The 18,440-nt window shown below is 42.5% G+C and overlaps 1 protein-coding gene and 1 non-coding gene across 2 annotated transcripts; both read left to right on the forward strand.

Annotated features, from left to right (window-relative positions):
• The first annotated feature begins 569 nt into the window (after positions 1 to 569).
• Positions 570 to 676, forward strand: LOC118488672. The gene has a single exon (XR_004885216.1). It is a non-coding gene; the product is annotated as a small nucleolar RNA R71 (small nucleolar RNA).
• A 10,196-nt stretch (positions 677 to 10,872) lies between these two features.
• LOC110919213 lies at positions 10,873 to 11,843 on the forward strand. Its single transcript, XM_022163491.1, has 2 exons — positions 10,873 to 11,554; positions 11,668 to 11,843. Exons 1-2 carry the CDS (start codon positions 10,873 to 10,875, stop codon positions 11,841 to 11,843), a joined length of 858 nt encoding a protein of 285 aa, XP_022019183.1.
• The last annotated feature ends 6,597 nt before the right edge of the window (positions 11,844 to 18,440 follow it).

The following is an 18,440-nucleotide window of genomic DNA, read 5'->3' on the forward strand; positions in this document are numbered from 1 at the left end:
TAGTATCTTCGAGCCTTTCTCGTCCACCTTGTTGTTGAGTGAAATTTTGTGACTCATTTCTTGATTGCTGAAAGTTTGTTCGTTGGGTTTGTTGGTTACTACTATTGCCGGGTTCCCTCCAACCAAGGTTTGGGTGGTTTCGCCATCCTTGGTTGTAAGTTCCCGTTGGAGGACCCGACGGCCTAGGTCTATTATCAATGTAGTTTACCGTTTCTTGTTGATCGTCCGTTTCTTTCATGCAACTCCAATTTTCATGTGACCCACCACACCCTTCACAAGCCATAACCGAGACTGTTTTTGTCATTTCTAATTTTTTTATTTTTGAAGAAAGGGCCTCGATTTGGGCTTGTAAAGAAGTGCTTTCGTCGACCTTATGGGCGCCCGGGGCGATAGACTTATTTCCCCGGGGGGTGTGCCATTGAAAATTGGTTTGAGCAATTTCCTCAATCTGATTATATATTTCATGTGGGCGTCGGTTACCTAGAAGTCCCCCGGAGCTAGAATCAAGTGTCTGCCTAGTGTGTGGCAACAATCCATTGTAGAAAGTGGATACTTGTTGCCACATTGCGAGGCCGTGATGGGGACACTTGCGTAATAGCTCCTTGAACCTTTCCCAAGTTTCATATAAGGATTCCCCGTCCTCTTGTGAGTATGTATTAATTTCAGCCATTAATTTAGCAGTTTTAGCAGGAGGGAAATACTTATATAGAAATTTTTGGGCTAGTTCATCCCAGGTGTTTACCGAACCAGCTGGGAGGGCGTTGAGCCAAGCTTTCGCTCGGTCTTTTAGCGAGAATGGAAACATACGGAGGCGGATGGCGTCGTTTGATGCTCCATTGATCCGAAAGGTATCACATATTTCTAAGAAATTAGTTATATGTAGATGGGGATCCTCGTCCGCAAGCCCGTGGAAGGTTGCGGAGTTTTGGAGCATTTGTATCAAATGCGGTCGAAGCTCGAAGTTATTGGCTTCGACATTCGGAGCATTGATAGCGGCGCCTAGATTACCTACGGTGGGCCGTAGATAATCCATAAGGGTACGTTGGTCCGCCATTGGAGGTGGATCACCCGAAACCTTCTCTTGGTTCCTGGCTTTTAACCTTTTTCTGAGAAAGCGTTCGGGTTCTTCTAATGGTTCTTTTATGTCTTTATTGGAACTGGAGCTCATACACTACGAGAGGTTGGCGTCGGGTTCCAAGTCCTGCAATAAAAACAGAAAAGAATGTTGGTCAGAAGGTTCACCACGGCCCCGTGTTGAGCGAACACGGCCCCGTGGTCGGAATTACAGTGATTGTTTTTCAGATCCCAGTTACTGGAAGTTGGACACGGCCCCGTGTTGCACCGGCACGGCCCCGTGGTCAACCTTCTGTAACTTGAAAAACAAAAAACTGCCAGTAACAATGCTGAGCACGGCCCGTGTCCGACCAGGGACGGCCCCGTGCTGATCTCTGCAGAAGCTGAAAAACTAAGAAAAATTCCTAAAAAAAATTAAAGAAAAATAAAAATATGATTAGGCCGTTGATTCCTAACTTTCTTAAAATCCTTGTGTCCCCGGCAACGGCGCCAAAAACTTGATGCGTGTGTAGTGTAATATATTTTTGATATATATTTAAGCCCTTTTTACACTTTTAGCCAAGTTTTAAATTTATAAAACACGATATTCACTAACACTAAACACACATATGGGCAAGTGCACCCATCGTGGACGTAGTATAGTGTTGGTAAGATACCGAGGTCGTCCAAGGACACAAGAGCTTTTAATACCGGTTTATCCTCAACGTCTAACCAAATCAAAAAGTTAGAAAAATGTTTTAAACTAAGAAAAATAAAAACTAACTAAATGCTGAAAAATAAAATAAAATAAAAACAGATAGACAAGATGAATCACTTGGATCCGACACGTGTATTAGTATAACCTTTGATTATTTTTGCACTTTTGCACTTGTTTAAGAGATTATCTTAGTTATTGTAGTAGGCCCCTCTTTTGAAGGCGACGTTACCCTCAACCCAGTAGTTTGAGTCAGCAAGGATACAATCCTAAAGGGTCGGATTATTGAAAGATAATGAATTAAGTTATTAATGCAAATTGTGGTAGGCCCCGCTTTTGGCGGTGACGTTACCCTCGGCTAAGTAGTCTGAGTCAGCAGGGATACAGTCCTAAATAGCCGGGTTATAGTATTAATAGTAGTTAACTTATGAGGGGGTCAAAGAGTTTGGATCCCCGCCATCCAATACCTATGGGCATTGAAGGAGATCCTACTAAATTTGACCCAGGTCCCAAGCAGGACCTCTAAATGCTGAACAAGGGCAAGACCCTTACCAAACCGTTCCCTTAACCCCCGACCAGGTAGCCAACATACCTCCATATAGACCGTGGAGATATGAATGGTGAAAATCTTTTATTTTATATAGACAGTAAAATAATGCCAAGACACCACGGACAAACGATAAGGAAAGATCACCTTCAACATAAGTAACTAGTTATTAAAGTCATTAATACAAAACCAAATAAAAAGTGCAAAAGATTAAAAATAAAAAGTATTATACTAAACACTTGTCTTCACCAAGTGATGTAAGAGACTTAGGCAAACATGGCCTTGATTGTCAAGAACTCTTACGATCAATCTTGGATCCCGAGACGACTCACACACTCTACGATGGACAATGGATGATGGTGGTGGATGATGGTGTTATGGTGGTGGTGGGTGGTGGATGAGGTGTGAGAGAGGTGGTGTGCCAAGGGATGAGAGAAAGTGAAGCCAAGCTCCTCTATTTATAGGCTGAACAGAAGGCTGGACACGGCCCCGTGTCCGCTGGACACGGCCACGTGCTCGTCTGACATTCTCTCTCTTCATTAATTGTAATTGCGAATTACAGTTAATGCTCCTGCTGTACTTTCACCACGCCCCCGTGCCCGCTGGACACGGCCCCGTGGTGGGCAATGGAAGCTTCTACTGGTTTGTCTTTTCTGCTGCTTCCTGGGCACGCCCCCGTGTTCGCTGGACACGGGGCGTGTTCAGACTCTGTTTCTTCTCCTTTGCCTTGGGGGTGCCGTTGAGGGTCCGGGCAGTCTACTTTTGTTCCTTTTCTTGTATTTATGCTAGAATTAGTTGTGTTTTTGCTTCTTTTGTGATTTTGAGCTCATTTAATCCTGAAAATGCAAAAGGAAGACAAAAACACTATTTTTCCAACATTAGTACTCAAAAAGGGTTAGTTTTATGCCTTAATTGATGTGATTTATATGTTGCATTTTACACACATCAAAGGGTGTGGTTAGTTTTGGTAAAAGAGGCAAACTCAATCCACGGTATGTTGGATCGTTCGAAATCACTGAAAGAATAGGCCAAGTAGCCTACAGACTAAACCTACCAGCTGAACTCGGTGCAGTTCACAACGTATTCCACGTGTCGAATCTGAAGAAGTGCCTGTCAGATGAGACCCTCATAATTCCTTTTAAGGAACTCACTATCGACGAGCGGTTGCAGTTCGTCGAGGAACCAGTTGAAATCACGGACCGGGATGTTAAGGTCCTCAAGCACAAGAGAATCCCTCTTGTCCGAGTTCGTTGGAACTCCAAACGTGGCCCAGAGTACACATGGGAACGCGAAGACCAGATGACAGAAAAGTACCCCCAGTTATTCGGAACCAATGCAACCACTACTGAGGTCGAAGCTACTACTGCAGAATTTCGGGACGAAATTCCAAACCAACGGGGGGATGATGTGACACCCCAGGAAAACCAGTGAACAATACAACTTACCTAGCTTCCTCAGTGAGTGCGTACCAAATTTCGGGACGAAATTTCTTTTAAGTTGGGGATAATGTGACAACTCGAATTCCCAAGATTTCTATTTCGCATTTATTGCACGTTCATTGTTTGGTTAGTGGTTTATTTGCGCATTTAATTCGTTATGGAACTCTAACGTTTTGATACAAAGAAGTGCATTGTGTGAATGTGCTTGGTTATGTGTTATTTGTGAAAGACTTGTCTAATGCATAAACTGGGTGGTGAAACTGTGAAATTAATTGAGATGGTGCACTATTGTAAAATATAATAATAAAGGGTGTAAAGAGTTATTAGTGAAACCCTAATCTCCTTCCCTAATCATTCACTAATCATTCACAAAGAATCAAAACACGTACTTTCACCTCCTCTAATCCTCTCTACAACATCTTCTCATCATTCTTGGATTCACAAGTCTCTTGCAGCAAGTTTAATCTTCCAATCCATTTAGAATCAGTCAAGGTAATTGTTTAATCATTGTTTGATGTTAATTGTTGATTGATTGATTGATGTTAAAACCCTAGCTCTCATATGATACTTCTGTGCTTTTGATTTGATTCTGGATAATTGTGATAATGCTGTGATTAGTTGTACAATCGATTGCTTGACAATTTAGAATCGTGATATGTAAGAATGATTGACTGTTGATTTGTTTACTACTGTACAGGTATGTAATTAGGGTTTCTTAGTCTTGATAATATGAACACGTAACTGATACAATCTCGATGAATGAACAGAAACGTTCGTATGTTTGTTTAGTCGTCTGAGTTTTATGCATGAATGAGAATGTTTGTCTGAGTTTTATCAATTAAGCATAAGTCCGAGCTTTTATTAAAAACTATGGCCCGACCTTTAAGCATGATATGTATCCGAGTTTTATAAAGAACTCATGAAGTCCGAGTTTGATATAAGTCCGGACATTATAAGAGAATTGTTACCCGACTTTTATTTGGACTTAAGGTGTCCCGAGTTTTGGAATTTAAATGCCTGAGTTTTATGTTGTGTATAAAGGTCCGAATTTCATTCATTACAAGTAATGTCCGACTTTCCAACAAAGGAGGTGGTCCGAGTTTTGGCTGGGACATCCTGTCCGAGTTTTGATGATAATGCAAGGGTCCGAGCTTTACACTTATTACATATAATCCGAGTTTTGATTAGATTGCCTAGGTCCGAGTTTTAATATAACAAATGTGGTCCGAATTTCATGCAAGGATTGCTTAGGTCCGAGTTTTAACCCCATGTCCTCATTGGTCCGACTTTAATCCCCAAAACCCTCTTACTAGGTCCGAACTTTAACCCCATTACCCTTGTCCGAGTATGTGACATGTCCTCATGTGCTATCCGAGTTTGAACAGGGGAAACCCCCCCCCCCCTACACTTGTCTGACTTTTAAAAAGGGGCAAGGCTCTGTTTATTCTTTGTAGGATTAATGTGAGACCATAAATTGTATGCTGGTTGGCGATTGGATCTGTTAAGATATGAAAGTTAGTTTGCTAAGTCACTAACGTTGTTTAATATGCTATGTATGTTAAACATGATCAATATGCTAAATATGTTAAACATGATTAACTCTGATGCGCTGGTGATCTAAGCAAGGTGTATTAATCCAGCTACGCGCGGATGTTATTGTTAGATTAAACTGAGAAAGTCTTGATGAGAAACAGGGATCGTATTAGTGTGATTAACTGATGCATGATACATGATATTGATTGTCGAACATACTCGGTGGTATTAATTGCATATGAAACATTACGAACATAAACTGATCAAGTGTACATGCATACTATAGGACTTGATTGACTTATTTGCAAGCACATAGATAAGCATACCGAGCAAACCAAGGTGAGTTCACACCCTTACTAAGGCATGGGATTCCCGGGGCTTGGGAATGGATTTTAAAGGAATAAGGTTGAATAGATTCATACTGACACTATCACTAGACTACCATACCATCGTCCTCGGTTGTGCAGGACACATACGTGCAATCTACGTACACATATACTTACTACTATCCTCGGTTGTGAAGGATACTTATACATACTACTATCCTCGGTTGTGAAGGATACTTATACATATTACTATCCTCGGTTGTGAAGGATACTTATACTTAATTACTATCCTCGGTTGTGAAGGATACTTATACATATTACTATCCTCGGTTGTGAAGGATACTTATACTTAATTACTATCCTCGGATGTGAAGGATACTCACGTAAGACCTACGTGAACTCATGCTTACTACTGTTCTCGGATTGTGAAGAACACATATGGTTACGAATAGTCTAGTGGATATACAACATGGGAAGCCCCCACCAATAGAACGTACTGTCGGCCCAGTAGAGCCACATGATACAAACAAACTTACTATTACGCATTTACTTTCTGTGAACTCGCTCAACTAGTTGTTGATCCTCTGTTACATGCCTTGCAGGTCGTTAGGTATATGGAGCTTGCACAGGGAGGAGCAGGTCATTGTGGACAAGGATCGTGATTACTACGTTGAACTGTTATGACATTTAAAACTATTAACTATGTTGGGTTACTTACATGCTTCCGCTATTGATACTATGTTTGGTTTAGAACATCAATCATATTGATTTGGGTTTCATGAATTATCTTATTTATATTATGCTATGTTCAATATGATTGATGGCTTGATCCTGGTCAGTCACGCTCCCAAGCGGTGATACTCCGCAGGTGGATTTTGGGGGTGTGACAGATATATATATATATATATATATATATATATATATATATATATATATATATATATATATATATATATATATATATATATATATAACAGCCACGGCTCTTCAGAAAATCATTTCTCAGCTGCCTGTATCCCAGTCTTTGGGACCTCCATCCCTGCCCTTGACTCTATTGATTAGGTCATCGCACTTAACAGCTCTCATGAAGTGTGCGCGCATCATTTTTCAACATCTCCTATTTCTAAACACTCTTTGTGATATCTGGTGATGAAGTCTTCGATGCTCTCGTGATCTTTTCTATAGATACTTAAACAGTCTGCAGGGTCTCTTATATGTCTACGCTGTTGGGAGAAATGTGCTAAAAACTTGTTTTGAAAGTCCATCCAGGACTTGATTCTTCCCTCTGGCAAACTGTCAAACCATGCGCGTGCTGCGCTAACAAAGGTTTGTACGAAAAAATGGCACCAAATTCGTAATGACCAACCACCTACGACTCCTGCACCGCTAAAGTCTTGAAGGTGATCATCGGGATCTGTGAGGCCGTTATATTTTCCCACATTGTGTGGTAGCTTTGTCTTATCCAGTGGGGCCATGGCAACTTCTCTAATGAACTTTGATTTTTCAGCTATGCCCTCAGGACGGTAGCTTAAGGTGAAGTCATGTCCAGCGTTTGGATTGTATCCCGTGCGTGCGCGAGGTCTGTACGCTTCGTGGTTTGGTGGTAGTCTGCTAAAAACAGAGCTTTCTTCTGGCTTGTAAGTTGGGTCATCTTCTTCATTGTAACTCTCCCATTCGTTATTGATATTGCGCGGGCCTAGGCGACTGTGCAACGGAGGTTTTCTCTACTGGTGAGTGTACTGCTCATAATTGCTTTCTGTCTCACCATATGTATTGCGCGTGTCGTGCACGCTTTGCCTCTTGATGGTGGACGATTGTTCATGCGGCTGGGTCCGTGGGTGCGTGTGTGCGTGCCCCTATTCTGGAATTTGGGTGTTTGGCTGCCTTTAAGATGGGGTAACAAAGGCAGACGGAGCAGCTTGTGCCTGGAGCAGTGCTTGTTGTGCGCTTAACTGGGCATAGACCATGTTTAATGATCCTGTCTATTTGGCGTACCAGGAGTCCAGAGTTTCTCCTTTAGGTAGCCCCAACATTGCTGAGAAGTTTAGTTGTGCCTGTGCCAATAGTGCTGAAGGGCCTGCACCATGGTTTAACGTTTGAACTCCAGGAGTTGCAGGAGTTGTTTGATTTGTGACTCCATGAGCTGTTTGGTTGATAACTCCAGGAGTGATTTGGTTGATGACTTTGGAAGCACTTCCAAAGAAATCATGAATTTGATTGTTTGCTGGTCCTTCTCTGACGATCCCGTTCCTTTGGTGCCCTTGGACGTGAACGGTGTCCATAGGCAGTCCAAAAGAAGAGCTTTCTCCGTCGACGTGAAGAGAAGGATTTGGTTCAGCCATTAGAGAGTGTTTTCAATGAGAAAAGAGATGAAAATGGTTGTGAAAGATGAGGTGGGCGCCAATGATGAACCACTGGTTGCCACAAGGTTATCCAGCTAGGTTGTCTCGTGTATTAGGGTTCATTCTCTTCCTCCACTCGCCAATCGCTGGATTCCTGCAAAACAGAACACCGGTGACTTGCCACAAGGAGGGGAATAGGGGGGTTCTCCTTGTGACCACCATCCGGCGTGAGAATAAGTACTATTCTGAGGAGAATAATGTGTGTTGTTGGTGAAATAGAGAGAGAGCAGAATGTTAAATCTGAAGGAGGAGTCCTCTATTTATAGTCGAAGGATGAAGGAGGGGAGAGGCGTCCTGCCAGCTGCCATCGAGCGCCAGCTGTCCGACCAAGAAGAATATCCTCTTGGTCTCCTCTGCTATTACCAAAGTAGTGGATGACGTGGCGCGCCCTTATTCGTTTAGATAGGAGAATTCTGGCAGTGGCTGTCGGCCTGTCCTATGAATATCTTGCAGGTCTAGCTGGCGTCCATCTATTGGTGACACGTTTTGCCCTTTTCGTCTGGGAGAGCATCTTTTGTGTCACCTGTGATTTCTTCCAGAAGCTTCTGGATGCACTCTGTTGATTTAGGCGCCCTGCTGGAGGAAAGTGGTGTGGTCCCAGCCATGTATGCATGGATTTGGGGCCATACCTCTTCAGGACCGGAGAACAACGACATCACCAAGTTTTACGTGGCAGGATTTCCAGACAAATGTATTTCGAAAGATATCTCGGAGGTGTTAGGGACGTTCAGGAAAATAGAGGGAGTTTATATAGCAAGGAAAAGAGATAAATGGACTATCGATTCGGTTTTGCGAGCTTCAAAGGAGTTAAAAATGTGAGGGAGCTTGAAAAGAAGATGATAAACGTTTGGATGGGGAGCTTTAGGTTATTCATCAATGTAGCTAAGTTCACCATGGATAAAGAAGACAAGAGAGATGAGAGGATAAAGGGTCAAAATCTAAAAGTTAAGGACGATAGTTTTTACGGTAACAAAAAACAGGATATCAACAGGTACGGGCTTTTTATGAATAGTGGTAAAACTTACGCAAGTGTATCTCCGGCAACCAACAGGCGAATGACGGCAAGAAGGAGGTAGTGGTGTCGGAATACGCTAAGGCATTTGTCGAGCTTCATGGTTCGGCAATTATTGGCGAGACAAAAGATCTATGGACCCTTAGGAAGCTGAACATTTTATTGAAGGAAGCTAATTTCGGTGAGGCTACCATCAAGTATCTGGGAGGGATGAATGTTCTAATAGTCTTCAAATCGAGTTTCGAGGCCGATAGTCTCAGGTCAAGTGCCCCAAGTTTTGGGTGGTTCACTAGCGTGGGGATCTGGAAGGGTCAAACGATCGCATTCGAGAGGTTAGCCTGGCTGAAAATACACGGTGTTCCTCTTCACTTGGCTGGGAACGAAACTTTCAATTCGGTAGGAAGATGATTCGGCAAAGTGGTGGATGCCTCGCAACGATAAGTGGAGGACAACTTTCTCATCTATGATTGTGTGTGTGTGTCTGTTATGACTGACTTCGTCAAGAGAATCGAAGAGGAGGGGTGATAGTAGAGAAGGAAAGAGGTTTAGGGTGTGGGTGGAAGAAGAGAGGGGAGATTAGACTCCTGATTCGGTGGATAATCAGTTCGAACAAGAGGAGGAATATAGAGATTGGGATCTCATGTCGGAGGAAGAGGAGTATTGCAAGGAACATTGTATTGTGGAGGATTCGGGAGTTCAAATTGCCGAAGGTATACCAAGTCTGTCGGTGCTAGTGGGGGTCAACAAAGAGGAGGAGGAAGCCGGCTTTGGAAAGAGCTCGGAATCCCGTCCGATCGGCGGGTTGTCCGGTTACACCGGTTCTAGAGCCAGTAACCAGAAACAACGAAGAAGGCGGAGAAGTGGAAAAATCTTTTGGTAATTACGGAGAAATGGTATACCGTCCATGCGGCGGTTGTTCGGTAAACTCGGTTCTGACGCCGTCAGCCGGTAACGATAAAGATGATGGAGAAGTGGAAAAGTTTTTTGGAGATTATGGTCCCGAGGATTTTGTTTGAAATAATGGTGAGGAGCAAAACAATGGTTTCAACGGTAACGTTCACATGGAAAACTCAGTAGTTGATGCTATGGAAAAAGAGATGTCTGCTCATAGGGAATCAAAAGAGGCACACACGGAAAAGGAGAGGATTTCATTAAAGGTGGATGAGAGAGAGGACGAGAACTGGTTGGCAGATGCTAGTAAAAAAAGGTTTTAGGGTTAATCTTTACAAGAGTGGGCCTAGAGTGGGTAACAGGACAAGTAGAAAGCCCAAAAAAGGTAATATTATTTTGGAAGAGGGTAGTGGGCTACCAAGACCAAAGAAAAGGATTAGACAGGACGACCCATTTGATCTAATGAAACGATCAGAATTATCGATAGTAGTGACAGCGAAGTGAAGGGTGTTAACAGCGATTAACACAATAGGTTCGATGGAACGACTAAGATCGAAGCTAATTCGGTAGGTAACGGAACAGATGAAGGGTTGGGGAAAGAAAAAAATAATATATTGGTCGAGGATTTAAACTCCAATCCAAGTGAAGAGGAAGTTAACTATGTTAACGAGACAAAAGCTACTTTCATCATGGGGGAAGTAGTAGGGGTCAATCTCCATAATCACGAGCATTTTATCAGAGAGGCGATAAGGGAAGAAGGATTTCAAGCAGTGACAAGATGATTTTTTTATCGTTGAACATTAGAGGTTTAGGGGAAGGGGTTAAGGATAAAGCGGGATGGATTAGAGAGTTAAAAAAGAATAATGGGATCGATTTTTTGGCGTTGCAGGAAATTCAGTTTAGTGACATTTCGGGCATCGTTTTCAAAAAATTCTGGGGTGCTGCAAATTTGAGATGGACCATGTTCCGTCGGTTGGAAGATCTGGAGGGGTGGTGAGCATCTGGGATCCTAGCGTTTTAAAGGTACACGATTCTATTAAACATTCCAATTTTCTGTTAACGTTGGGAGTGTTGAAGGGTAGCAATAAGGCGATAAATATTATCAATGTTTATGCTCCTCAAAAAGTCCCTCTTGAAAAGGCTTTATGGGATGAAATTGGGTCGGTTATGGGTAATTACACGGGGCGGAGGGTTATTTTGGGTGATTTTAATACGGTCCGATGGAAGGAGGAAAGAAGGAACTCTAATTTTAACAATAATTGTGCGTTAAACTTTAATAATTTTATTTATGACAACGGGTTAAGGGAATATGACATGAAAGGGAGGAGATTTACGTATCTTAATGATAATGGTAATAAACAAAGTAATATCGATCGTGTTTTGGTTAGTCAAGATTTTTTTTCTGATTGTCCGGTGGCTTGCCTGAGGGCTTTACCAAGGGTTCACTCGGATCATTGTCCAATTATTCTGGTCTGTGCGGACAAAAACTTCGGCCCCAAACCTTTCAGAATATTCAATTCTTGGTTGGAGATTAAAGATTTTGATGGTGTGGTTAATAAGGAGATTGTTAATATGGGGGGTGGGGGAGGGGACGCAGATGTGGCGCTTATGAAGAAATTTAGAGCGATCGGGGAGGGTATGAAAAATGGAAGAAGTCGGTTTTAGTTAAGGAGGGAGATTCGGAAAAGGTTATAAAAGAGGATCTGGAAAAATTGGATGAGTTGTCTTAAACTAGAGAGTTGTCTGAAGAGGAGGAATGGGCCAAAGCAGAATGCTTGAAATATATTAAGGAGTTGGAAGAGTATAAAGTCAAAGATCTCAAGCAAATAGCAAGCGTTAAGTCGGATATGGAAGGGGACGAAAACTCGGCTTTCTTTCATGGGTACATCAATAGTAGAAGGGCTTGTAACAATATTCCGGGCTGATGATAGATGTGGTCTGGACAACCAAACCTACCTTGGTTAAAAAGGAGATAATGAGATTCTTCAGGAATTCCTGCAAGCAAAGAATCAAGGACAGACCTAAAATCACTTGCCACAACTTAAAGCGGTTGGCGGTCGAGGAAGCGGCATCCCTAATTGTTCCTTTTAGTAGTGAAGAGATCAAGAGTGCGGTGTTTAAATGTGGGGCAAACAAAGCTCATGCGCCAGATGGTTTTAACTTAAAATTCATCAAAAGGTATTGGTCTTTATTTGAGAGTGATTTTTCTAACATGTTAGCTGCTTTTTACAGTAAAGGTGTGATTTCGGAGGCTTGCAACTCTTCTTTTATAACGCTTATCCCGAAGAATAAGGATCCTTTGGGATTAAATAACTATAGACCGATCAATCTAATTGGGTTGATAAGCAAGACTATCTCGAAGTTCTGGCTACCGGATCAAAATGGTGATTGGGAGTATCATCTCGGAAAACCAGACGGCGTTTATTAGAGGAAGATACATTCTTAACAGTCCCCTTATGGTAAACGAAATTATTGCTTGGATTAAAAAAGAGAAAAAAAAGGCTTTCTTGCTTAAAATCGATTTTGAAAAAGTGTATGGCAATATTAATTGGAGGTTTTTGTTGGATATAATGGGGCAAATGGGTTTTCCTAGTTTATGGTGTAAATGGGTGGAAGGGGTTCTTTCTTCGGCTAGGTCCTCGGTGCCTGTCAATGGGTCCCCCACCTTTGAGTTTGGGTTCTCCAAAGGTACTAGGCAGGGAGACTATTTGTCACCGTTCTTGTTCCTGGTGGTTATGGAAGCTCTTTCCAGCATTCTCGTCAAAGACGGGACAGAGGGGTATTTTAAAGTAATTCAAACGCCTAATAATGGTCCGAAAATCTCTCATCTTTTTTATGCGGACAACGCTCTCTTGATGGGGGAATGGGATAAGGGTAATGTGGTGAGCGTGGCGAGATGTTTGAGTATTTTTTTTATCTATGTTCGGGTTTAAAAATTAATTTGAATAAATCAAACTTATACGGGTTGGGGGTTGAAGGTGAAGACATTAATGATATGGCTACGGTGGTGGGGTGTAACACGGATAATATTCCTTTATCCTACTTGAGGATTACGGTGGGGGCTAACATGAATAGAATAAGCAACTGGAACCCAATTGTTGAGGTTTTTGATAAAAGATTGTCGGTGTGGAAAGCTAAATCTATATCGATAGGGGGTAGACTTACATTAATTAAATCTGTGCTGGAAAGTCTGCCTATCTATTATATGTCGCTTTATAAAGTTCCTGTTGGGGGTCATTAAGACGTTGGAAGCTAAAATGAGAAAATTTATGTGGGCGGGTTCAAATGATTATAACAAAATGAACTGGATGGCTTGGGAGTGGGTTACGTGGCGTAAATCTAATAGGGGGTTGGGTATCAATCGTCTCAAAGAGGTCAATGAGGCCCTGATGGTTAAATGGGGATGGAGGTACAGGGTTGAAAACCAAAGTCTTTGGAAAACAAGTGGTCGATGCTTGTCATGGTAAAATAAACCAAAGAAGCTTTCTTCCTTTTAACAATAATGTGGGAGGGTGTTGGATAAACATTTTGAAATCGATTTCTAAAATTAAAATCAAAGGGAAGGGTTTAAATCATCTGGTTTTCGGTAAGGTTGGGAACGGGGAAGATATTAGATTCTGGATTGATACGTGGGAAGGAGATATTCCTTTTATGGAAAGATGGCCACACTTGTTTGGACTGGAATTGTTTAAAACTTGCATGGTTGAAGATAGAATGGAGAGACGAACATGGGAGATGATGTAGGTCCCTCGGAGGTTGAGGTTAAACCTAATCCTTGTTATGTTTAACACTCTAGCAAGTGCGGAATCCAAGCTAGAGTGCAAACCGATAGTTTAGATGAAAGCACAAGTTACAAAGAGAAAGAGTAGACACGCAATATATCAAAGTTTTCTCTTGTATTTCAGTGGACACGGTTACAGCCCTTGACCAAACTGAAATGCTCTCTACAAGACCTTGGTTCACTCACAATGCTCTCAATATCTTTCTAAGTTTCTCCGAATGACTAACTGTGAAATGAACCCCAACATGGATATTTATATCCATAACAGATGACATGCACGAAGGATAAGGAGTTCTGGTCGAAGGATCATCTATCGACCAGAATATCCACCGAAAGATACCGAAGGATCCATACATACCTCGAAGGATGATATATCCTTCGAGGTCCATAAGTATCCATCGAAAGATGTCTTTCGAGGTCATCGAAGGATACATAACATCCTTCGATGACATCCTTCGAAGCATAACTATCTTACAAATATAATGTTGACTGTTTGGCCAAGTCAAACCAGGAGGATGGTTGACTTGGTCAAACATACAGTCAAACACTTAAACAAATACTACAAAAGACGTAAACACGACAGACAAAAGACATTGTTTTATATATTACAAAATACAGACAAAGTACAGACACAAGTGCACCAACAAACTCCCCCTTGGCTGTAGCTTTGTCTCGGTCTTCGTGTCTTAAGTCTCGGACGTCCTTTCCACTGTCAGATGATGAGATGACCATGCACTTCCTGCGTTGACCAGCAGATTGAAGCAGTACAAGGCCATCTTCTGAAACTTCATAGCTTGATCTCGATCCCGAACCACATAGTTTATCTCATGATCCTTCAGAACAATAATATCCGATCTGGACATGTTAGTAATCCACATCGGATCTATTATTCTAAAGTTCTCCTGACTATCTCTGAATAGGATCACGGCTTCACCAGTATCCGCGTCATAGACCCAGCAACGAAAATTTCCTAGAAAGTCAGTCTTCATCTTTAGCAAAGGTATCTTCTTCATCACTTTTGGAGGATCATACACCAAACGATAGCGAGCAGTGTTTGTTTCTGGATCAAGTGTAAATCTGATCTGCTCGTATCTGGGAAACTGTGGCTTGTATAGAGGATCCTTCCAACCCCTTCTCCTTTCCAACCTGATTTTCTTAGCAAACAGATCCACCATATTTTCTTCGTCTCGATTGATAACGTCTAGTTGAGCTAACACTGCAACATCATAGTACGGAAGTGAGAGAATACTGAGAAGAGTTCTGAAATACTGAAGACCATTTTCTCGTTTCACGACCATGCAGTGAAGGTCCTTAACGAACATCCAACTAATAATGCGACCTCGAGCCCGATTCTTTTCCAGACTCATATAGTTAACCTGATCCAACGGAGCGAGCGGAGGAGGATTCCTAGCAAGGAAATCCGCTCGCCATTCATTCACTGTCTTCTCACGGTTTTCTTGAGCTGTCGGAGAATCTGAAGAGAGATTGGCAAACTCTGCAGTCTTTTCTGCCACAAAATCATCATCAAGAGCATTAACCTCCGCATTGTCTTTCCCAACATATACAGGATGTTCAGGATCCGAACCGATGAAGATTTCATCAATGGAAGAGAAATCGGTTTAGTCCTGTTCCAACGGAGTAGCATCAATCATACTCACAGCAACATCATCTAATTCTGTTAGAGCCAGTATCTGTTCATCAGTCATTTCAGTAACATGTTCTCCCTCTTCTAACAGTTCACCCGTAACTGGATGATACTGAAGAGCACCTGAGGATTCAGGGAGATCTGCAAACATTTCTGCTTCCAGACTAACATGCTCAAGCCCTGTAGAAGTTCCCAGTGTTTCTGTCTGCTCAGATGGGCCAGTAGTAGCTGTGGAAGGAGCAGTAGGAGCATCTTGAGATGTATCAGATCCACCTGCAGCACCTGATGCAGTTGCACCGGAACCTGAGACAGCTGGTTGATCTGGATTTGCTGCATCATCATCCTTGTCATCCTCACGTCTTGAGGGAACAATACCTAAGGCATTGCACCTTTCACTCCACAGCGTACCCACTTTCTGATTAGTCTTCTTGAAGTTTGCGAACACAGGCTTGAAGCTTTCTACTAATTTATCATCACGATTTTTATACCGCTCTGACAACTCATCATGTTTCTGCCTTAGAGCTTTTGCCTCATTCTCCAACACAGTACTATGTCTTTTCATTATTTCAACCTCCCTGTCTCGAGCCCTGTTCGCTTCCTTTAACCTTTCAATTTCCTCAGCCTGTTCCTTAATCTTGATATTCTGAGCGTTAACAATTGAACACAGCTTGTTGTGTGCCACCACATCCTGTTTTCGCTGCACACGATACTCTTCAATTGTTCTTGTATGCCGAACAACTATGGAACCCAATTCACTCATTTGTTCAATCAGGAATTGAATCTTTTCAGATTCAGATAAACCAGACAAAGTCTCTGCCAGAGTCGGTCGCGAAGGCTCAGGTCCTGAGGAGCCAGACTGACCAGCCTGACCAGAAGCACCTGTAGGACCAGTAATAACAAGAGTAGGTCGGGCATGTGTACCTGAGGCGGGAGTTGCAGGCGGCTGTTGATCAACAGTCACCGTGCGCGTCCCAGAAGACCTCTAAGGAGAAGACATTAGCTCCAGCGTCTCTTTTTCAGTCAGTTGATCACTAACAGGAGGAATCTGTTGCTCAGGAGCAGATGAGGGCTGAACAGAAGCAGGAACAGAGGAATCACCAGCAGTTTTCTTTGACGCACGAATACCCTGTCGTTTTGCTTTCCTCTTTCTGATAAAACCCGGAGAAGTAAGGATATAATCCTCATCCCTGTCAGATTCTCCAGTTCTAGTTGTCTTCTCTATTCGCTCAAACCGGGGATTTCCGCGACTATCAAAGACCTTTTTCATCCCTGGAGGAGGAGGATTATCATCCTCAGAAGACGAACCATCATCACCAGAACCTCCTTCCTCTTCAGAAGACGAACTACTATCATCTGCTTGTCTCCTCGGCTCACTCTGTCCATCTGTCTGAGGGTGGTAAGCCATACTGAAATTCAAACGTGAACCCAAAGATTGTTGGAAGCTTCTCCAGAAGTGTGATGTGTATCTGGTATCTCTATCGGAGATGATAGACACAGGCACTACATGAAGGGCTACAATCTTGTCTACAAACAACTGGGCCAATATATCGGAGCTATGAGTCTCCTTTATGGGTAGGAAATGTGCTGACTTAGTCAGTCTATCAACTATTACCCATATTGTATCGTTTCCCTTCTTTGTCTTTGGTAATTTGGTGATGAAGTCCATCGTCACCATTTCCCATTTCCACTCGGGAAGTTCAGGCTGTTGTAGCAAGCCTGACGGCTTTTGATGTTCAGCCTTTACTTGCGCACAAGTCAAGCACTTTGCTACATAGGTGGCTATAGACTTCTTCAAGCATATCCACCAGAAATTTGCCTTTAAGTCCTGGTACATTTTATCAGCACCAGGATGAACGGAATATCGGGAACTATGGGCTTCCTGAAGAATAACGTCACGAACACCTCCATAAACAAGAACCCATATCCTTCCATTCAATCTCAGGATTCCGTCTTTGCCATAGGATAACTGCTCCTCAGTTACCCCTAGCTTCTCGTTTGGATAGTTAGCTTCTAACACAGCTTCTTTCTATGCAGCTAACAATCGTTCATTCAGACTGTTCTTGATTTCAATGCTTTTGGCATTGATCCTTATGGGTTTCACTCTTTCTTTCCTGCTCAAGGAATCTGCGACTACATTGTCCTTGCCTGGATGGTATCTTATTTCACAGTCATAGTCGTTTAGAGTTTCCATCCAACGTCGCTGCCTCATATTCAGATCCTTCTGATTGAACAGATGCTGAAGGCTTTTGTAATCAGAATAGATCACAAATTTAATGCCATAAAGATAATGCCTCCAAAGCTTTAGTGCAAATACAATGGCACCCAACTCCAAGTCGTGGGTGGTGTAGTTCTTTTCATGCAGTTTCAATTATCGCGAAGCATAGGCAATCACCTTGCCCCTCTGCATAAGCACACAACCCATACCGGTGTGCGATGCATCACAATATACGACAAATTCTTCCATTCCGTCTGGCAATGTCAACACTGGAGCATTGCTCAGCTTTTGTTTGAGGATATCAAAAGCTTCTTGCTGCTTAGGGCCCCAATCGAATTTTATCTTCTTTCTAGTTAAAGAAGTTAGGGGTGCAGCAATTCTTGAGAAGTTTTTGATGAAGCGTCTGTAGTATCCTGCTAGACCTAGGAAACTGCGAATTTCCGTAGGTGTCTTCGGCTCCTGCCAGTTCATGACGGCTTCAACTTTAGCGGGATCCACCTGGATACCACGCTCGCTGACTACATGCCCAAGGAACTGGACTTCTCGTAGCCAAAAGTCACATTTAGAGAACTTGGCATAAAGCTTTTCTTGATGAAGCAGTTTAAGGATACATCGAAGATGCTTTTCGTGGTTAGCTTGACTCTTTGAGTAGATAAGAATGTCATCGATGAAGACAATGATAAAATTATCCAAATAAGGCTTGCAAACGCAATTCATGAGATCCATGAATGCGGCAGGTGCATTGGTGAGCCCAAAAGGCATCACTAGGAACTCGAAATGACCATATCGAGTCCTAAATGCAGTTTTATGCACGTCTTCGTCCTTGACCTTCATTTGATGGTACCCTGACCTTAGATCAATCTTGGAGAAGTAGCTCGCGC

Source organism: Helianthus annuus, chromosome 16, assembly GCF_002127325.2.
Source record: "Helianthus annuus cultivar XRQ/B chromosome 16, HanXRQr2.0-SUNRISE, whole genome shotgun sequence".
NCBI classification, from domain to species: domain Eukaryota; kingdom Viridiplantae; phylum Streptophyta; class Magnoliopsida; order Asterales; family Asteraceae; genus Helianthus; species Helianthus annuus.

Coding starts and splice junctions, on each gene's coding strand:
- LOC110919213 (XM_022163491.1), top strand. CDS start 10,873: ATGGACCATGTTCCGTCGGTTGGAAGATCTGGAGGGGTGGTGAGCATC. Junction 11,555..11,667: donor ATTTAGAGCGATCGGGGAGG/GTATGAAAAATG, acceptor AGTTGTCTGAAG/AGGAGGAATGGGCCAAAGCA.